Raw genomic sequence first — 20,213 nt, 5'->3', positions numbered from 1 at the left:
CAGAAGGGTCAGGCACATTCTTGTAATCAAGGTCAGTACTAGGAAGGTGGAGACAGGAGGGTACCAGGGGATAGAGGGGATCTGGATGCTCCCTTCTGATCCCTTAGGACAGAATAAACTCTTGTGGTGTGCGTAAGTACATTCAGAAAAAGTCCACACACATTAAATGTTATGCACATAAATAAATAGAAACCAAAATTGCATACAAGAGCCTCTACATTTGAAATAAAGTAGTGTCGTTTGCATTGTTTCATATGTTTCACGTTTGTTCAAGTTTTTCAAGTCTGTATGGACTTATGAACCTAGAAAGTGTCTTAAAGCCAGTAGTAGCTCATTCCCACCTCCTGAAAACTCCCTTTAAAGCAATGGTGCCTGGTACTCCATGTACGCATGCGCAGGATATATTCAGCCAATCAGGACAGTCCCTGGGTAAGACCTATTTTCTCCAGCGTGCGTCACAAAAGGTCCTCAGAACCCTCTGTCCAGGCATCTCTGCTGACAAACGGTTTTTTACCGTTGAGGAGCTGAGCACGGAAGGGTGCTGTTGTGAAGGTGTTCCCCTCTGAGATAACCTGTAAGTGATAATTGGCTCTGATTAGGGTTGTTGGACAGTTAATCGAGGTGTGTCACGGTGTGGCATATCAGGCCCAGGTGGTCACTATGTGAGGAAAAGCCTCCTGGTCCCCATTTCCTATGGCTTCTGATTGTTAAATGAAGGTGGAGGACCATATTCATGGCAGAGGATTGAATAGGTCAGAGCCTTAGAGGATTGTAAACCCTTGGAGGACACAATCTTGGGGCCTGGGGATAGGATCAGCGAGCTGGGTACAGGATTGGGGGTCGGGGGAGCATGGGCCTGTGAGTGAGGAACCTTGGAGCTTGTTTTGTGTGCTGTAAGGAGCCTTAGGTTCCAACTTGGCGCTTGTCCTGTGTGCTGTCCGGGATCCCTTAGAAATACACTGAGGATTCCTCCCTCTTCATTGTCTTCTCTATGGTGTGTTCCTTTGGTATACACTTATGGACATTGCAGAGAGGGGAGTGGTATAGGAAGAATGAATGAAAAGAATAAGAGGAGACAAGAGATTAATAAGTAATCTGGGAAGGATTCTGAGCACGGATCCTCCTATGTCAATTGCCCATGTATTGGGATTAAAGACTTGCACCACCAAGTTCAGCGTTTTCTCTCAGTTTTAGTTCTGTAGAATGGGATCTTCTTTTGTAGCTCAGGCTGGCCTGGCTTCGGTAGGCCTTGAACTTAAAATCTTCAGATGTTTGAAATCCTCGGCTTCCCCCAATCCCAAGTTTCTCCAATATATGGATTTTCTGTGTGGGTGTTGGTGGCGAGTGTTTGTTTTAGACTGAGCATTGGATCTTCTTGACATGAATATATAGTTACCTTGTTCTTTATCTTTCTGAATAGTACTGTGAATTTACTTTAAAACTGAGATACACTGAAAAACGGAATTGCTGATATTTTGTTTAAAAAGAATCTTTGGGAGATAGGACCAAAATTCATATGCCTCAAAGTTTAAATGCAAACACATTTTGCTCATCATTTTTGGTGGGAAGGGGAGGACTCACATAATAAAGGCTGGCCTGTTTTTGCCTTTTTTAAAACTGAGAAATGGCAGATTGTTAACTTGGGTTCTAAAGAAGGTTTTTAAATAAGTAAGTTAAAGAAGATTATAAAACAAAGTGGGGAGGGAGAGGGACATGATAAATGGTATACATGGAGGAAATTGTAAGGGAAAGTATATATATATATATATATATATATATATATATATATATATATATACACATATATGTTGTGTGAGTGTGTGTGTATATATATATACATATATATGTCACTATATTGAATATATATACAAAACTCTCTGATAAAGACAAATTATTAAAAATATAAGTGTTAAAATCAAAAGAAACATTCTGTAGATATCTGTTAAGTCCATTTTTTCTCATAACTTCTGTTAGTTTCACCTTGTCCCTGTTTAATTTCTGTTAACACTATCTGTCCATTGATGATAGTGGTGTGTTGAAGTCGCCCACTATTATTGTGTGAGGTGCAATGTGTGCTTTGAGCTTTACTAAAGTGTCTTTAATGAATGTGGCTGCCCTTGCATTTGGAGAATAGATATTCAGAATTGAGAGTTCCTCTTGGAGGATTTTACCTTTGATGAGTATGAAGTGTACCTCCTTGTCTTTTGTGATAACTTTGGGTTGGAAGTTGATGTTATCCGATATTAGAATGTCTACTCCAGCTTGTTTCTTCAGGCCATTTGCTTGGAAAATTGTTTTCCAGCCTTTTACTCTGAGGTAGTGTCTGTTTTTTTCCCTGAGACTGTCTTATCCGGGGATCCATCCCATAATCAGCTTCCAAACGCTGACAACATTGCATAAACTAGCAAGATTTTGCTGAAAGAACCCTGATATAGGTGTCTCTTGTGAGACTATGCCGGGGCCTAGCAAATATAGAAGTGGATGCTCACAGTCAGCTAGTGGATGGATCACAGGGCTCCCAATGGAGGAGCTGGAGAAAGTACCCAAGGAGCTAAAGGGACCTGCAACCCTATAGGTGGTAAAACATTATGAACTAACCAGTACCCCGGAGCTCTTGACTCTAGATGCATATATATCAAAAGATGTCCTAGTCGGCCATCACTGGAAAGAGAGGCCCATTGGACACAGAAACTTTATATGCCCCAGTACAGGGGAACACCAGGGCCAAAAACAAAAAAATGGGAATGGGTGGGTAGGGAAATTGGGGAGAGGGGGGAGGGTATGGGGGACTTTTGGGATAGCATTGGAAATGTAATTGAGAAAAATTCGTAATAAAATATATTAAAAAAAAGAAACAATCTTTCAATGAGCTAAGATAATTATTTGACTTTTTGACATTTTAAACTATTTAAATGGTACCTTTGGATTCAGATAGCTATGTTTTTATTCTTTTTTCCTTTTTATTTATTTTAACTGAGAAGACAACTGAGTGCTTAAGAGAAAAATGGCCAAGAAAATGTGGGTGGTACCAAAGGACGGTTACTTATTACTTCTTGACTATGATGAAGATGAAGATGACATAAATGTTTTGGAGGAGGCTCATTCTGAAGGTATAGTATATCCAGTCTTCGGTATTGTGTCCTGCAGTTCCTTAGACTTTTACCAACTCACCTGCAATGGAACAAGTCTTTTCTAAGAGATTTCATATACTTCATTTCTAATTTTACCTATATCTATATATTCCTATACCTGAGTTTTAGCAGTGCATATACCTACTCTTGGCACTGTAGTCATAATATGTTGAGAAACAATAACTTGCTATGATTTTACCCCAGGAAAAAACCTGAACATTGTTCCTATATATTAGCAAAACATGAATTTATTTCATATAACCTGCAAATAAATTGTTTCATTCCTTTTTTTCTGTTATATATTTTCTTTATTTACCTTTGAAATATTATCCCCTTTTCTATTTCCCCTCTGAAAATCCCCTCTCCTCTCCCCTCTCCCCTCTCCCCCTGCCCCCAACACGCCCACTCCCAATTTCTGGCCTAGGCATTCCTTAATACTGGGCATAGGACCTTTACAGTACCAAGGGTCTCTCCTCCCATTGATGACCTACTAGGCCATCCTCTCCTACATATGCCGCTGGAGCCATAAGTCCCACCATCTGTTTTATTTGATTGGTGTTTTAGTCCCAGGGAACTCTGGGGGTACTGCTTAGTTCATATTGTTCCTCCTCCTATGGGGCTGCAAACCCCTTATGCTCCTTGGGTACTTTCTCTAGCTCCATCATTGGGGACCCTGTGCTCAGTACAATGGATGTCTGTGAGCATCCACTTCTGTATTTGTCAGGCACTGGCAGATCCTCTCAGGAGACAGCTATATATCAGTCTCCTGTCCCCAAGCTCTTGTTGGCATCTTCAACAGTGTCTGGGTTTGGTGGTTATTTATGGGATTTTTTTTCCTGAGTGAGGCAGTCTCTGGATTCATTTAGTCTCAGCTCCAATCTATGCCTCTGTAAATCCTTCCATGGGTATTTTGTTTCTCATTCTAAGAAGGAACAACATATGTACAATTTGGTCTTCCTTCTTCTTGAGTTTCATGGGTTTTGCAAATTGTATCTTGGTTATTCTGAGCTTCTGGGATAATATCCACTTATCAGTGAATGCATATCATGTGTGTTCTTTTGTGATTGGGTTATCTCCCTTAGGAAGGTATCATCCAGATCCATCCATTTGTCTAAGAATTTCATGAATTCATTGTTTTTAATAGCTGTGTAGCAATTCATTATGTAAATGTACCACATTTTCTGTATCCATTCCACTGAAGAGGGACATCTGTGTTCTTTTCAGCTTCTTGCTATTATAAATAAGTATGCTATGAACATAGTGAAGCATGTCATTTTTACAAGTTGGAATATCTTTTGAGAATATGCCCAGGAGGAGTATTGCTGGATCTTCCAGTAGAACTATGTCCAATTTTCTGAGGAAACAGCAGACTGATTTCAAGATTGGTTGTCCCAGCTTGCAATCCCACCAGCAATGGAGGAGTGTTCCTATTTCACCACATTCTTGCCAGCATCTGCTCTCATCTGAGTTTTAGATCTTAGCCATTCTGACTGGTGTGAGGTGGAATCGCAGGGTTATTTTGAATTGCACTTCCCTGGTAATTAAGGATGTTGAACACTTTTTAGGTGCTTCTCAGCCATTTGATTTTCCTTAGTTGAGAATTCTTTGTTTAGCTCTGTGCCCATTGTTTAATAGGGTTATTTGATTTTCTGGAGTCCAGATTCATGAGTTCTATAGATATATTGGATATTAGTCCCCTATCTGATTTAGGATTGGTAAAGATTTTTCCCCATCTATTGGTTGCTGTTTTCTCCTATTGACAGTGTCCTTTGACTTACAGAAGCTTTACAATTTTATAAGGTCACATTTGTCTATTCTTAATCTTACAGCCCATGCCATTGATGTTCTGTTCAGGAATTTTTCCCCTGTGCCCATGTCTTCGAAGCTCTTCCCCACTTCCTCCTCTATAAGTTTCACTATCTCTGGTTTTACGTGGAGTTCCTTCATCTACTCAGACTTGAGCATTGTACAAGAAGATGAAAATAGATCAATTTGCATTCTTCTACATGCTAACTGCCAATTGAGCCAGCACCATTTGTTGAAAATGCTGTCTTCTATCCACTTAATGGTTTTAGCTCCTTTGTTAATGATCAAGTGACAGTAGATGTGTGGGTTCATTTCTGTGTCTTCAGTTCTATTCCATTTATTTACCTGTCTATCAGTATACCTGTACCATGCAGTTTTTAACACAGTTGCACTGTAGTACAGCTTGAGGTCAGGCATGGTGATTCCACGAGAGGTTCTTTTATTGTTGAGAATAGTTTTTGTATCCTAGGTTTTGTTTTTATTCCAGATGAATTTGTAAATTGCCCTTTCTAACTCAGTTAAGAATTGTGTTGGAATTTGATGGGGATTGCATTAAATCTGTAGATTGCTTTCAGCAAGATAGCTATTTATTTATACTACACTAAGCCTGCCAATCCATGAGCATGCAAGATCTTTCCATCTTCTGAGATTTTCTTTGATTTTCCTTCAGAGACTTGACGTATTAATCATACAGATCTTTCACTTACTCAGTTAGTCACACCAAGGTATTTTATATTATTTGTGACTATTGTTTCCCTAATTTCTTTTTCATCCTGTTTATCCTTTGTGTAGAGAAAGGCCACTGATAAGTTTGAGTTAATTTTATATCCAGCTACTGCACTGATGTCGTGTATCAAATTTAGGATTTCTCTGGTGTGATTTTGGGGATCACTTATATATATTATCATATCTTCTGGAAATAGTGATATTTTTGGTTCTTCCTTTCCAATTTGTACTCATTTGTTCTCTTTTTGTTGTCTAATTGTTCTGGCTAGGATTTCAAGTACTATGTTGAATAGATTCGGAGAAATTGGGCATCCTTGTTTAGTCTCTGATTTTGGTTGGATTGCTTCAAGTTTCTCACCCTTTAGATTGAGGTAGGCTACTGTTTTGCTGTCTCTTGCTTTTATTTTGTTTACGTATTGGCCTTGAATTCCTGATTTATCCTGGACTTTTATTATGAATGTGTGTTGTATTTTGTCAAATGCTTTCTCAGCATCTAATGAGATGATCATGTGATTTTTGTCTTTGAGTTTGTTTTTATACTGGATTAAATTGATGAATTTCCGTATATTAAACCATCCCTGCATCACAGGGATCAAGTGTACTTGATCATGATGGATGATCATTTTGATGTATTCTTGTATTCGGTTTGCAAGGCTTTTACTGAGTATATTTCCATCGATTTTCATAAGGGAAATTGGTCTGAAGTTTCCTTTCTTCCTTGGGTCTTTGTATGGTTTGAGTATAATTGTAATTCTGGCTTTATAGAACAAATTGAATAATGTTCCATCTCTTTAGATTTTGCATAATGGTTTGAAGAGTATTGGTATTAGGTCTTCATGAAGATCTGATAGAATTCTGTACTAAACCCATCAGATCCTGGACTTTTTTGTTTGGGATGCTATTAATGACTGCTTCTATTTCATTAGGGGTTATGGGAGTATTTCCAGGGTTTATCTGATCCTGATTTAAGTTTGGTACCTGATATCTGTCTAGATAATTGTCCATTTCATCCAAATTTTCCAGTGTTGTGGTGTATAGGTTTTTGTAGTAGGATCTGATGATATTTTTGGATTTCCTAAGTTTCTGTTGTTATGTCTCCCTTTTCATTTCTGGTTTTGTTAATTAGGATGCTGCCCCTGTGCCCTGTAATGAGTTTGGCTAAGGGTTTATCTATCTTGTTGATTTTCTCAAAGAAACAGCTCCTGATTTGGTTGATTCTTTGTATAGTTCCGTTGTTTCCACTTGGTTGATTGTAGTCCTGAGTTTGATTGTTTCCTGCCTTCTACTCCTCTTGGGAGAATTTGATTCCTTTTGTTCTAGAGCTTTTAGTTGTTCTGTCAAGCTGCTCCTGTATCTTCTCTCCAGTTTCTTTTTAGAGGCTGTACTGGTTAGTTTAGTGTCAACTTGACACAACTGGTGTTATCACAGAGAAAGGACCTTCAGTTGAGGAAATGCCTCCATGAGATCCAACTGTAAGGCAATTTCTCAAGTAGTGATCAAGGGGGAAAGGCCCCTTGTGGGTGGGACCATCTCTGGGCTGGTAGTTTTGGGTTCTATAAGAGAGCAGACTGAGCAAGCCAGGGGAGGCAAGACAGTAAAGAACATCCCTCCATGGCCTCTGCATCAGATACTGCTTTCTGTCCTGTTTGAGTTCCAGTCCTGACTTCCTTTGGTGATGAAGAGCAGCATGTAAGTGTAAGCCGAATAAACCCTTTCCTCCCCAACTTGCTTCTTGGTCATGATGTTTGTGCAGGAATAGAAACCCTGACTAAGACAGAGTCATTCAGAGCTATGAAATTTTCTCTTATTACTGTTTTCATTGTGTACCATATGTTTGTGTATGTTGTACCTTCATTTTCATTAAACTCTAAAAAGTCTTTAATGTCCTTCTTTATTTCTTCCTTGACTGAGTAATCATTGAATAGGTTGTTGTTCACCTTCCACGTGTATGTGGGTTTTCTATTATTTATATTATTATTAAAATTCAACCTTAGTCTGTGGAAATCTAATAGGATGAATGGGATTATTTCTATAATTTTATGTTTCTTGAGGCATGTTTTGTGACTGATTATATGGTCAATTTTGGAGAAGGCCTCATGAGGTGCTGAGAAGAAGGGATATCCTTTTGATTTAGGATACAGTGTTCTATAGATATTAACTAAATCCATTTGTTTCATAACTTATGTTAGTTTCACTGTGTCTCCTTTTAGTTTTTTGTTTCCAGGATGTGTCCATTGATGAAAATGGGGTGTTGAAATCTCCCACTATTATAGTGTGAGTTGCAATGTGTGTTTAGAGGTTTACTAAAGTTTCTTTTATGAATGTGGATGCCCTTGCATTTGGAGCATAGATGTTCAGAATTGGGAGTTCATCTTGGAAATTTTAATTTTGAAGAATATAAAGTGTTCCTCCTTGTCTTTTTTGATAACTTTGGGTTGAAAGTTGATTTTTTTTTTTTTTTGATATTAGAATGGCTACTCCAGCCTGTTTCTTGGGACCATCTGCTTGGAAAATTGTTTTCCAGCCTTTTACTCTGAGGTAATGTCTGTCCCTGTCTTTGAGGTTTGTTTCTTGTACGAAACAAAATGCTGGGTCTTGCGTACACATTACATCTATTAGTCTATGTCTTTTTATTGGGGATTTGAGTCCACTGATATTAAGAGATATTAAGGAAAAGTCGTTGTTGCTTCCTGTTATTTTTGTTGTTAGAGATGGAATTTTGTTCATGTGGCTATCTTCTTTTCGTTTTGCCTCAAGATTACTTTCTTGCTTTTTCTAGAATGTAATTTCCCTCCTTGTTTTGGTGTTTTCCCTTTATTATCCTTTGAAGGGCTGGATCTGTTGGAAGATATTGTGTAAAATTGGTTTTGTCATAGAATAGCTTGGTTTCTCCATCTATGGTAAAAGAGTTTTACTGCATATAGTAGCTTTGGCTGGCATTTGTGCTCTCTTAGGGTCTGTATGACCTTCTGGCTTTCATAGTCTCTGGGTAGAAGTTAGTTGTAATTCTGATAGGTCTGCCTTTATATATTACTTGACCTTTTCTCCCTTACTGCTTTTAATATTCTCTTTGTTGTGTGCATTTCGTGTTTTGATTATTATTGGATGGCAGGAATTTCTTTTCTGGTCTATAGTATTTTGGGAATTGTAGGCTTCTTTATGTTCATGGGCATCTCTTTCTTTAGGTTAGGGAAGTTTTCTTCTATAATTTTGTTAAAGATATTCACTGGCCCATTAAGTTGGAAATCTTACTTCTCAACTATACCTATTATCCTTCACTTTTGTCTTCTCCTTGTGTCCTGAATTTCCTTGATATAATTATTTCACTTATAAAAGCTGTTTCAAAAACTCACTTGGGCAGTTTCCCAGGGAAATGCAAATTGAAAATACTTTATTAACTATTACTTATATAGCATACTTTCAAATGTTTCCATTTTCTATTTTCTTTTTTTTTTTTCAATTTTTTTTTCAATTTTTCAAATGTTTCCATTTTCTATTTTCAATACAGTAAAGAACCCAGCATTTGACGAAGATGAGAATATGTGGCCTCATGGAGAAGCAGATGAAGATATAGGGTAATATTTTCAATTTTTTCCAAGTTCAATACAGTACTTCAAAAGTAGTGTTTTTGATCCCTTCACTGGAGAAGTAGATTCAGGAAGATCAACAATTCATGGTCAGATGCAGCTATTTATTGAGTTCAAGCCCAGCTTGGGGTCCTTAAGTCCTTGTCATCACAAACACATAGCAACTAGGACAATAGGACCACCTGCATGGGATCTTCCCAGATATACACACAAAGAAAAGAAAAAACATCATAAAAATAAGAGGGGGACCATCTGGGAAGAAGAAGGGTCTCAGCAAGAGTGGGAGAGTTATGAAGAAAGTACTGTGGGGTGTAAATGTATGAATTGTTAAAAGTAAATAATACAAGTTCAGTTCACTTTGGTTGTCTACCATGTACTTTATATGTACATGACATTTATTCCAAACCAACATTATATTTATTAAAAATAATTAAAAGAAGTTTCTGTGTAAAGTTTTTTGTGTGCTAGGCAAATGCTCTACCAGTCCACTATTTTCTAGCTTTAAAATTCTATGTCCTTTCTTCACAGAGATGAACAAGACAGGATGCTGGATAAATCTGGAGGTATGTGTTTTTGGAGATATTTGCCTATTGTTTGAAGATGACAGAAGAGGGCATCAGATCTCTATAGACCCTATAGCATAGGAGGATAATTTTAGGTTTCACGGTAATTGTAGTTTTCTTTAAAACACATACAGATGACTTCTCACCCAACATTCAGAACTAAAGATTAGCTGAAGATGTAGCTCATTGGTACAGCACCATGTAAAAGCTATGAGTTTCATCTTCAGTTGTGAAAAAAAAAAAACCCAATCAGCACACCAAATTAACAAAACACCTATCAAACAAACAAACCCAGCAAAAAGCCTCGCAAATGAAATGTTAGTTTTTTCAGTTTGCCCAATTGACTGTAAATTATACAGTGAGCAAGAAACCCAATTTGCTGTTGTAAAGAAACAAACAAAGCCAGCATTAAGCATTTTAGGAACCAAAACTTAGGCATGATTAGAGTACTAAAAAAAAAAAAAAGAGAGAGAGAGAGAGAGACAGTGGCTACAGCAACATAACAAACCTTGCAGAGGGGCTAGAGAGATGGCTCTTTTGGTAAAGTGCTTTCCTTGAAAATATATGGACTTAAGGTTGGGGCCTAGAATCCACTTTAAAAATTCAGGCTACAGCCCAGTACTGAGTAGGTAGAGACAGCAAGATGGCTAGCCAGGCTAGTGACATTGGTGAGCTGCAGATTCAGAGAGACCCTGTCTCAAGATTTAAGTTGGGTCAGGCAGTGATGGCACATGGCTTTAATCCCAGCATTTGGGAGGCAGAAGCAGAGGGATTTCTGTGTTTGAGTCTACCCTGGTTTACAGGGTGAGTTCCAGGACAACCAGGGCTATACAGAGAAACCCTGTCTGGAAAAACAAACAAAAATAATGTAAGCTGGAATATCATTGATAATACAGTCTTCTTATGCACACATATACTTAAATGTATACACATCATTTTTGCTGAATCTCTTTCTATGATTTACACAATCCTTTAAAATTACGTTTTTTTTTCTTTTTCTGAAAATAGACAATATTAGGAAAGTGTCATATTTCATTAAATTCCACTGTATAGTAAAAATAAACATTTATCGAGAGATATGATCCAGCATACCTTAAAACACAAACAGGCCATGGATGGAAAGATAGCTTAGAAATTAAGAGCACTTGTTGCTCTTGGGGAGAACCAAGGTTTAGTTCCTAGGACCCACATAATGACTCACAACCATTTGTAATTCTAGATCCAGGGGATTTGACATCCTATTCTAGTTTCTATGAGCACCAGACATGCATGTTGAACAAATACAAACATGCAAAAGCACGTTAGTTAAATAAATAAAACAAATCTGAAATACACACAACAGCCCCTGCAACTGAAACAAAGTAGGAGAGTCTTGTTTGGGGTTCGTTTAATTTTAGCTTTCAAGTTAGTATTGCAAACTTGGAAAATGGAAAGCTTCTAGGTAGTAGTGACAGCTAAAATACTACCTCTTTTCTGCTGCTTGGATGACAGATGACTGATAGAGCCTCTCTCACACTTAGTACGCATGTGCAAACATGGCAAATCAACAAGGGGCTTGGCTGAGATTGTTTTCCCGCTGTCCAAACCCTGTTACCCAGTATGCTTTGTGGTGGCCACGAAGCTGAGTTCTTAAGAAAGGGAAGTTTCTTGAGGAAGCATGGAAGGGAGAAGTCTCTGTGGAGGTAGTCAGTGACCTGTTGACAGATGGTTAATACTGGTTCAGGTGGGGGTCCGGGTTGGGGTGAAGGTGGAGCAGTGGAGGTGTTACTTCAGGAGTAAGGAGAGGAGGTGACCCTCACTGGACTCCTGACAGTACTGCTTCCGGGTTCACAATCGACTTTACCCACCTAGGCCTCTGTGGAGAAAAACGTAGAACTTCGCTAAGGGCAGGAGTTTGAACTGACTAGCACCTAGCAGAAAGCAGGAAGGCCAGGGAATTGGAGATCCTTAAAGTCTTCTTGGGGACTGGGGGTGTGAGGTGTGAGTAAACTGGAGGTCTGTTAGTGGTGGAAACAGACTAGAACCTTTTCTGTGCTTCTGCTGCCCGCCAGAAATTCATAAAAACAAACTGAAGACCAGTCTTCACTTTTCTCTACCTGGTGTTGAAAGGCCAGATGGCTGAAATTTGTCTATATAGGATCCAAACAGCCTCAAAATCCTGAGACTCCTCTCAGCCTCAGAAGTACTGGGACTTCAGACATAATTCAGGACAGGCTATGTCTATTTGTGTGTTGTGTTGGTTTAGGGAAGTAAGCTCTAACTCTGTATCTCAGGAGTGTCTGAAACCTCATGTGCAGCTTGGACTGGCCTTGAAACTGAAGTCCTCAGCCTTACAAATATACTGGGGCCTGAGGAAATATGCCTGTTTTATTTTTTATTTTTAAATTTTGTTTTTTTTTTCATAGTTGAGGATTGAACTCAGAGCTTCTTGCTGTAGCAGTAAAATATATTTCCAGCCAGACAGTTTATAATTTAGATTCGTATTGTGATGAAAAAGATTGAGGAGCTTGTTTGTGATCATAGCAACTATGATTATATTTGGAGATTGAGATGCAGACACATTTGCTCTAACTTATCAAAAACCTAGCAGGAAAGAGACCAAAATGCAGATCCTCTTATGATTAGATATAAACCCACTTGAAGTCATAGTTAAAGCCATCATAGTGTTTGTGTGTGTGTGTGTGTGTGTGTGTGTGTGTGTGTGTGTGTGTGAAAGAGAGACAGAGAAAGAGAGAGAGGGAGAGAGAGAGAGAGAGAGAGAGAGAGAGAGAGAGAGAGAGAGAGAGAGAGAGAGATTTAAACTGAAAAATAACCAACTCTTAGTCCTTTATACTAAGGAAGCCTGAGATACTTTATTCAACTTAAATAATTCTTTTTTTTAATGTATATATATATTAAAGTTAAGGTTATTAATGACTAATTGCAGCCAACTATTCTGTTCCATGTTTAAATACTAAAGTCTTTAGTATTAAATCAGAGGGTAATAGAAATATGGTTTTATCTTTAAACCCTTCATGCAATTATGAAGTGCTGCTTTTGTAAAAATCATTCCTTAATGATATTTTATATTTCAATTTTATTAGTTTAAGTGATTTTTTGATTCAAATGGCTTGAGAAAATTTCATTTTTTATTTTAAATTAGAAAACGTAAGTTTCTCAGTGGAATGGCAGCGTTTTGCACGTTCTGTAGAGACACCAATGGAAAACAGGAATTTGTTAAGTGGTGAACAGCAAGATGGGAATGCTTCAGAATTGGACCTGATGGAAGGTACCAGATATCTAATGTTGGGCATTGATGTTACACTTCCTTTTTTTCTCAGTTATTCTTCTTAGGATTGTAATGGAGATCGAAAATCTCACATTGCATCTCTTGTCTTTAATCACAACGTGTAAATAAATAGCTTTAAACATATTTCTAGATGACAATTAGACATTACTTCATTTTGTTTAACTTCTAGACAAATCATAGACCTGCTTTAAAACCTAATGTTGGCACTATGCCTGAATGATCACAAAGTATTTCATTAAAATTTGCAAAATGACATAATTGTTTTAATATCTTTTTTTATTACCAAACCAGTACAGAATCCAGTAACTCATGATGATGGGAATGCAAATCCTGAAGGAATAGTTGGAGATACACGGTAATATGTTCAAACTCATTATTTCCTTCTTAGTGTAAGTACTTCCAGAAAAGTTTAATTGATTGTATAGCAAGTAATCTATATTAATAATTGGAATATGATATATATTATAAACAATATTTCCGTAAGATTAATCTTTAATTTGTATGGTTTTCTTGGAGCATGTAGTGCTGTTGGTCAAACTCTCATAGTCCTGCTTGTAGGACAAAAGCTGAGCCATCAAACAGTATCCCCAGCATCCTTACTTTTTAAAGCTTTAATTACTTCACAGATCTTCAGTACAAAATATTCTGGGAAAATTTGAAGGTACATTTTTTGGATATATAATTTGTTTAAAACTATATAGTATTAACATAATTTACATATTAATAAATATTAGTTAATATACTATGTGACATCTTAATGAATTTTTCCTATTTATATGTAGTATTTTGTGAATATTTTTATTTTAATTTATTTATTATTTGATGTTATATTTATTTACATTTCAAATAATAGCCCTTTCCTGGTTTCACTCCAGAAACTGCCTATTCCATAACCCATCCCTGTGCTTCTATGAGGGTGTTCACCCCACCAACTCCCACCCCGCCACCATGGCATTTGCCTACACTGGGGCAAATGAACCTTGACAGGACCAAGGACCTCTCCCGCCACTGATGTCTGACAAGGTCATCCTCTGTTATATATGCAACTGGATCCATGGGACCCCCTCTTTTGTTGGTGGCTTAGTCCCTGGGTGCTCTGGGGGGTCTGGTTAGTTCATATTGTTGTTCTTCCTATAAGGTTGCAAACCCCTTCAGATCCTTCAGTCCTTCCTCTAACTCCTCCACTGGGGACCCTATGATCAATCTGATGGTTGGCTGTGATCATCAGCCTTTGTTCTTGCCAAGTTCTGACAGAGCCTCTCAGGAGAAAGCCATGTTAGGCTCCTATCAGCAAGCACTTGTTGGCATCCACAATCGTGACTGGGTTTGGTGTCTGTATATGGGATGGATCCACAGGTTGGGCAGACTCTAGATTTTCATTCCTTCAGTCTCTGCTCTTTACTTTGTCTCCATATTTCCTCCCAGGAGTATTTTGTTCCCTATTCTAAGAAGGACTGAAACACCTACACTTTCGTCTTCCTTCTGTGGTCTATGAATTACATTTTGGTTATTCTGAGCTTTTAGGCTAATATCCACTTATCAGTGAGTGCATGCCATGTTTGTTCTTTTGGGATTGTGTTACCTCACACAGGATGATATATTTTAGATCCATCCATTTGCCTGTAAATTTCATGAAGTCATTGTATCTGTACCATTACCATACATTTTTATCATTATTTCTCTATAATACAGCTTGAGGTCGGGGATTATTCCCACTGAAGTTCTTTTATTGTTGAGAATCATTTTTTGATGTCCTGGATTTCTGTTATTCCAAATGATTTTTCAAATTGCTCTTTCTATCTCAATAAGAATTGAGTTTGAATTTTGATGGAGATTGCATTGAATCTGTAGATTGCTTTTGGCAAGATGGCCATTTTTACTAAAGTAATTGTGCCAAACTATGAGCATGGGAGACCTTTCCATGTTTTGAGATATTCAATTTCTTTCTTCAGAGACTTGAAGTTCTTGTCACACAGCTCGTTCGCTTGCTTGGTTCGAGTCACATTGAGGTATTATAATTTGTGACTATTGTGAAGGGTGTTGTTTCCATAATTTCTTTTTCAGCCTGTTTATCCTTTGAGTAGAGGAAAGCTACTGATTTCTTTGAGTTAATTTTATATCCGGACACTTTGCTGAATTTGTTTATCAGGTTTAGGAGTTCTCTGTTGGAATTTTTGGGGTCACTTACATATACTATCCTGTCATCAGCAAATAGTGATATTTTGAATTCTTCCTTTCCAATTTTTATCCCTTTGACCTCTTTGTGTTGTCTAGTTGCTATGGATAGAACTTCTAGTATTATAGAATACTATTATATTATATACTACTGTGAATAGGTAGGGACAAAGTGGGAAGCCTTATCTAGTCTTGTCTTGTCTGATATTAGTGGGATTGCATCAAGTTTCCCTCCATTTATTTTTGATGTTGGATACTGTTTTGGTGTATATTGCTTTTACTATGTTTAGGTATAGGCCTTGAATTCTTGATCTTTCCAAGAATTTTATCATGAAGGGTTGTTGAATTTTTGGAAATGATTTCTCAGCATCTAATGAGATAATACTCTGGTTTTTTTCCTTGAGATTGTTTACATATTGGATTACAATGATGGATTTCCATATATTGAACCATCCTTGTATCCCTTGTATGAAGACCACTTGATCTTGAAGGATGATCATTTTAACATGTTCTTGGATTGAGTTTACCAAAATTTTATTGAGTATTTTTGCATCAATATTCATAAGTGAAACTGGTCTCAAGTTTCCTTTCTTCATTTGGGTCTTTGTATGTTTTGGGTATAAGTGTAATTGTAGCTTCATAGAACAAATTGAATAGTGTTCCTTCTCTTTTTATTTTGCATAATAGTTTGAAGAGTGTTGGTATTATGTCTTCTTTGAAGGTCTGATAGAATTCTGTACTAAACCCATCAGATCCTGAGCTTTTATTTTTCGTGAGGGGGTTGGGAGACTATTAATGACTGCTTCTATTGCTTTAGGGGTTATGGGAGTAATTACAGGGTCTATCTGATCCTGATTTAAATTGGTACCTGATATCTGTCTAGATAATTGTCCATTTCATCATAATTTTTCAGTTTTGTTGAGTATAGGCTTTTATTGTAGGACCTGATGATTTTTTTGGATTTCCTAAGTTTCTGTTGTTATGTCTCCCTTTTCATTTCTGGTTTTGTTAATTTGGATACTGACACTGTGCCCTCTCTTTAACCTGGCTAAGGGTTTATCTATTTTGTTGATTTTCTCAAAGCACCTGCTCCTGGTTTGGTTGATTCTTCATATAGTTCTTTTTTTCCCACTTGTTTGATTTCAGCCCTGAGTTTGATTATTTCCTGCCTTCTACTCCCCTTGGGTGAATTTACTTCCTTTTTTTCTAGAGATTTTAATGGTGCTGTCAGGCTGCTAGTGTATGCTCTCTCCAGTTTCTTTTTTTGGTGGCACTCAGGGCTATTTGTTTTTCTCTTAGGAAAGCTGTCATTGTGTCCCATAAGTTTGGATATGTTGTAGTTTCATTTTCATTAAATTCCAAAAAGTCTTTCATTTCTTTCTTTATTTCTTCCATGACCGAGTTGTCATTGAGTAGACTGTTGTTCACCTTCCACGTGTATATGGGTTTTCTATTATTCATATTATTATTATTATTATTATTATTATTATTATTATTACTTGGGGGGCTTAAGACAGGGGTTGTTGCGTCCGCTCTCAACCAGCAAGAACGACACGACTTGAACTCCTTCTAACAGCAGTTTATTCAGTCAATAATTTGTCTTTGAGATATGGTATCACTAAGTAGTTCAGGCTGGCCTGAATTTTCCTATATAACCTATGATGTCCTATTCATTGGGAATCTCCTGCTTAAGCTAGGAACATAGGAGACTAGGAACATAGACCCAAAACATCTTACATGGCTTAGGAAACAATGCTCTTAATACTTATTTTTCAGACATATTTGTATATTAGTGTTTGCTTACAGGTATATATGTGCACCACATATGTGCCTGTTGCCCATAGATATGAGATGATTATTTCAGATACCTTGGACCTGGAGTCACATAAAGAGAAAACAGATGGAAACTTATATCAAAGATTATTTCAAAGAAAGCAACCAGAATTTAGAATGACTTTGGCAAACAAACAAATGGGAGAGGTAGAGGTTTTAGTTTTGTAGGGTCACATTTGTATCATTTTAAAAATTACATGTGGCTGAATTTTTAAAAAAGCCATGTCTGTATGAGCTTTTTGTAAAAATGTGTGGTTTGATTTTGTCTAAGCAGTTAACACTATAACTTCATGCCTTCAAGGAAACTAAATCTACTTCTTAGAAATCTGTGAACATTTTTATTTTCTACTTTAAGTACCTACTAATGAGATTTTAAATTTTACTTTACATTTATTGTGGAAACACAGAAGTCTTGCACAAAATCTTAGAAATGTAATTTATGGTTTATTATAACAATATGGAAAAGGATCAATTACATATGCAGACAAATTGTATATTTTAATTGACTTATGTTTTGCACTAAGTCTTAATTGAATCAATATAGGAAAATAAATTAGACCTTATATTTGGTAGAAAATAATGAAAAAATATTTTAAAATACAATTAATTTCCTAAATTAAGATATATATGTATTAAAACCTCTTTAATTTTGAAAAGCTAAAACATAAAAGAAGACTTCTCTGATAATCTGTTAGGGAAAAAATCTATAATGATTTCCCATTAGATAATTTTATACTGCTGTTTTTCTTTTTATAGTATGAAATGTTCAATTTAATTTGTTTTCACTGTTCTTTTTCATATTGGTATGAAAAATGACTGCTTTCATTACTTTGCTTTACAGTGAGATGATCAACAACAAATTATGTGAGCAGTATATAACTACATTTCAGAAGTCTGATATGGATATACAGAAATTCAATGAAGAACAAGAAAAATCAGTGGTTGGTATCATAACTAACTTTATAATTAACCTAGTATAACTTAGTATCAAGTAGGAATGCAGAAACTAGCCTTGTGTTGGGCACATGAAACTAAATTAAGTTTCATATGAAATTATTTTTGCTCACATAAACATTTAGTATTGGAGATTCATTTAGTGGTTGACTGTTAGCCTAGCATTCATGCTGCATGGCAGTTACAAAATAAACAGAATTGTTATAGTAATGTTTTCCTTTTACATTTGTAGAATAATTATCAAAAAGAACAACAAGCATTAAAACTGTCCAAATGTAGTCAGAGCCAGACCCTGGAAGCAATTAAAGACATGCATGAGAAGTCCATGGAAGTATGTTGCACATGGTGCATAAAATGTTCTTAGGAAACTAAATATGTGTTAGGAATCACAAAGTTTAACTACTTGCTATTTTGAATTATTTCTGACTGAAGTGACTGATATTATCTGTAAAATCCTAATGACTTTGTAGGAATTATTCAAGACATGAAATGATAAATTGGGAATTTGACCTCAGATGTACCTCATAGTTTATTAACACTATAACTATCCAGCTTAACTAAACATAGCATGTCTATACACCATTTGCACAGAATCTTTCATATTTGTATGCTTGGGAGTTTGTTTAGTAAGAAGTGCTTTTCTGTTTCAGGGTTTGATGAACTTGGATACCAACAACTATGATAAGCTTTTTGATGTAGATGGTGAACAGAGAAAATAAATATCTGTGTTTAAAAGAGACATTATGAAGCATACTCTGAAGTACTCATCTACTTTCCCATCTTCAGACTAATGAAGCATACATATTTTTCACTTGCTGGTACATTTGTAACCAAATAAAAAATTCGCTAACTTTTTTGTCTCCTATGAAACAAAGTTTGAAAGACTCTTTAATCCTTGTTATTCTGATGATTCTAAGAAGGAAGTTAAACCCCACTGATGTGATTATAAAGTCAACTAGGAGGTGTACCTCTAGAGTCAAAATAGATCTCTCATATTTTTAAACATCTTTAATCATTTTCTTGCTTAAGTGTAAGAGCCTCTTTATATTAATTTCCAAACAAAATCGAAATGAATAAATGAGTGGCAAATAATCCTTTGTACCGAACTTTCACACACTAATGTAGTGAATTATTTAAAATTTATTTTTTCATCTTTTTTTAAAGTCCAGACTTTATCCCCACTCCTTGTTTGCCCTCTGATTGTTCTACATCCCATAACTCCTTCCTCCATGCCCCCATGCCCCTACTCCCCATCTCCACGAGGATGTCCACACCATCCTAACCCCACCCCACCAGACCTCCCTACTCCCTGTGGCCTCTAGTCTCTTGAAGGTTAGATGCACCTTTTCTAACTGTGTGTAAACCCGACAGTCCTCTGCTGTATATGTGTTGGGGGCTTCATATCAGCTGGTGTATGCTGCCTGGTTGGTGGCTAGGTATCTGAGAGATCCTGGGAGGTCCAGATTATTTGAGACTTTTGGTCCTCCTACAGGGTCGCCCTCTTCCTCAGCTTCTTCTAGCTTTTCCCTAATTCAACCACAGGGGTTCCCAGCTTCTGTCCATTGGTTGCATGTAAATTTCTTCATCTGACTCTTTCACCTGCTGGTTGGATCTTTCAGAAGGCAGTTATGATAGGCCCATTGTTGTACGCACACCATAGCATCAGTAATAGTGTCAGGTCTTGATGCCTCTCCTTGAGCTGGATCCCAATTTGGGCCTGTCACTGGATCTCCTTTTCCTTAGGCTTTTCTCCATTTTTGTCCCTGTACTTCTTTCAGACAGGAACAATTCTGGGTTAGAGCTTTTGACTGTGGGATGGCAACCCCATCTTTCCACTTGATGTAGTGTCTCTCCACTGGAGGAGGACTCTACAAGTTCCCTCTCCCCACTGCAGGGCATTTCATGTAAGGTCCCTCCCTTTGAGTCCTGAGAGTCTCTCACCTCCCAGGTCTCTGGTACATTCTAGAGGGTTTTATAACCTCCTACCTATCAAAGATGCCTGTTTCTATTCTTTTTTGCTGGTCCTCAGCGCTTCAGTCCTGTTCCCCACCCCCAAAATACCCGATCATGTTCCTCTCTTCCCCAACTTGTCCCCTTTCCCACCCAGTTCCATCCCCCCTCCCTGTAGTGATTTTTTTAACCTTCTTAA

At 37.1% G+C, this 20,213-nt stretch overlaps 1 protein-coding gene across 2 annotated transcripts; it reads left to right on the top strand.

Moving 5' to 3' along the window:
- Positions 1-510: 510 nt before the first annotated feature.
- On the top strand, positions 511-18,911 carry LOC147004818 (X-linked lymphocyte-regulated protein PM1-like). 2 transcript variants are annotated; one of them, XM_085837775.1, is made up of 9 exons: positions 511-574; positions 2,982-3,110; positions 9,172-9,238; positions 9,779-9,813; positions 12,956-13,081; positions 13,394-13,457; positions 17,952-18,051; positions 18,297-18,395; positions 18,715-18,911. In XM_085837775.1, exons 2-9 carry the CDS (start codon positions 3,005-3,007, stop codon positions 18,781-18,783), a joined length of 666 nt encoding a protein of 221 aa, XP_085693901.1. In that variant the 5' UTR covers positions 511-574; positions 2,982-3,004; the 3' UTR covers positions 18,784-18,911. The 2 variants fall into 2 exon arrangements, with proteins under 2 accessions (XP_085693901.1, XP_085693900.1); XM_085837774.1 differs by lacking the exon at positions 18,297-18,395.
- The last annotated feature ends 1,302 nt before the right edge of the window (positions 18,912-20,213 follow it).

The sequence above is a fragment of the Mus caroli genome, unplaced genomic scaffold (assembly GCF_978045245.1).
Source record: "Mus caroli unplaced genomic scaffold, Mus_caroli_1 scaffold_5, whole genome shotgun sequence".
NCBI classification, from domain to species: domain Eukaryota; kingdom Metazoa; phylum Chordata; class Mammalia; order Rodentia; family Muridae; genus Mus; species Mus caroli.
The sequence above is the reverse complement of the archived record's forward strand: the minus strand, read 5'-3'. Positions and strand labels throughout refer to the sequence as shown.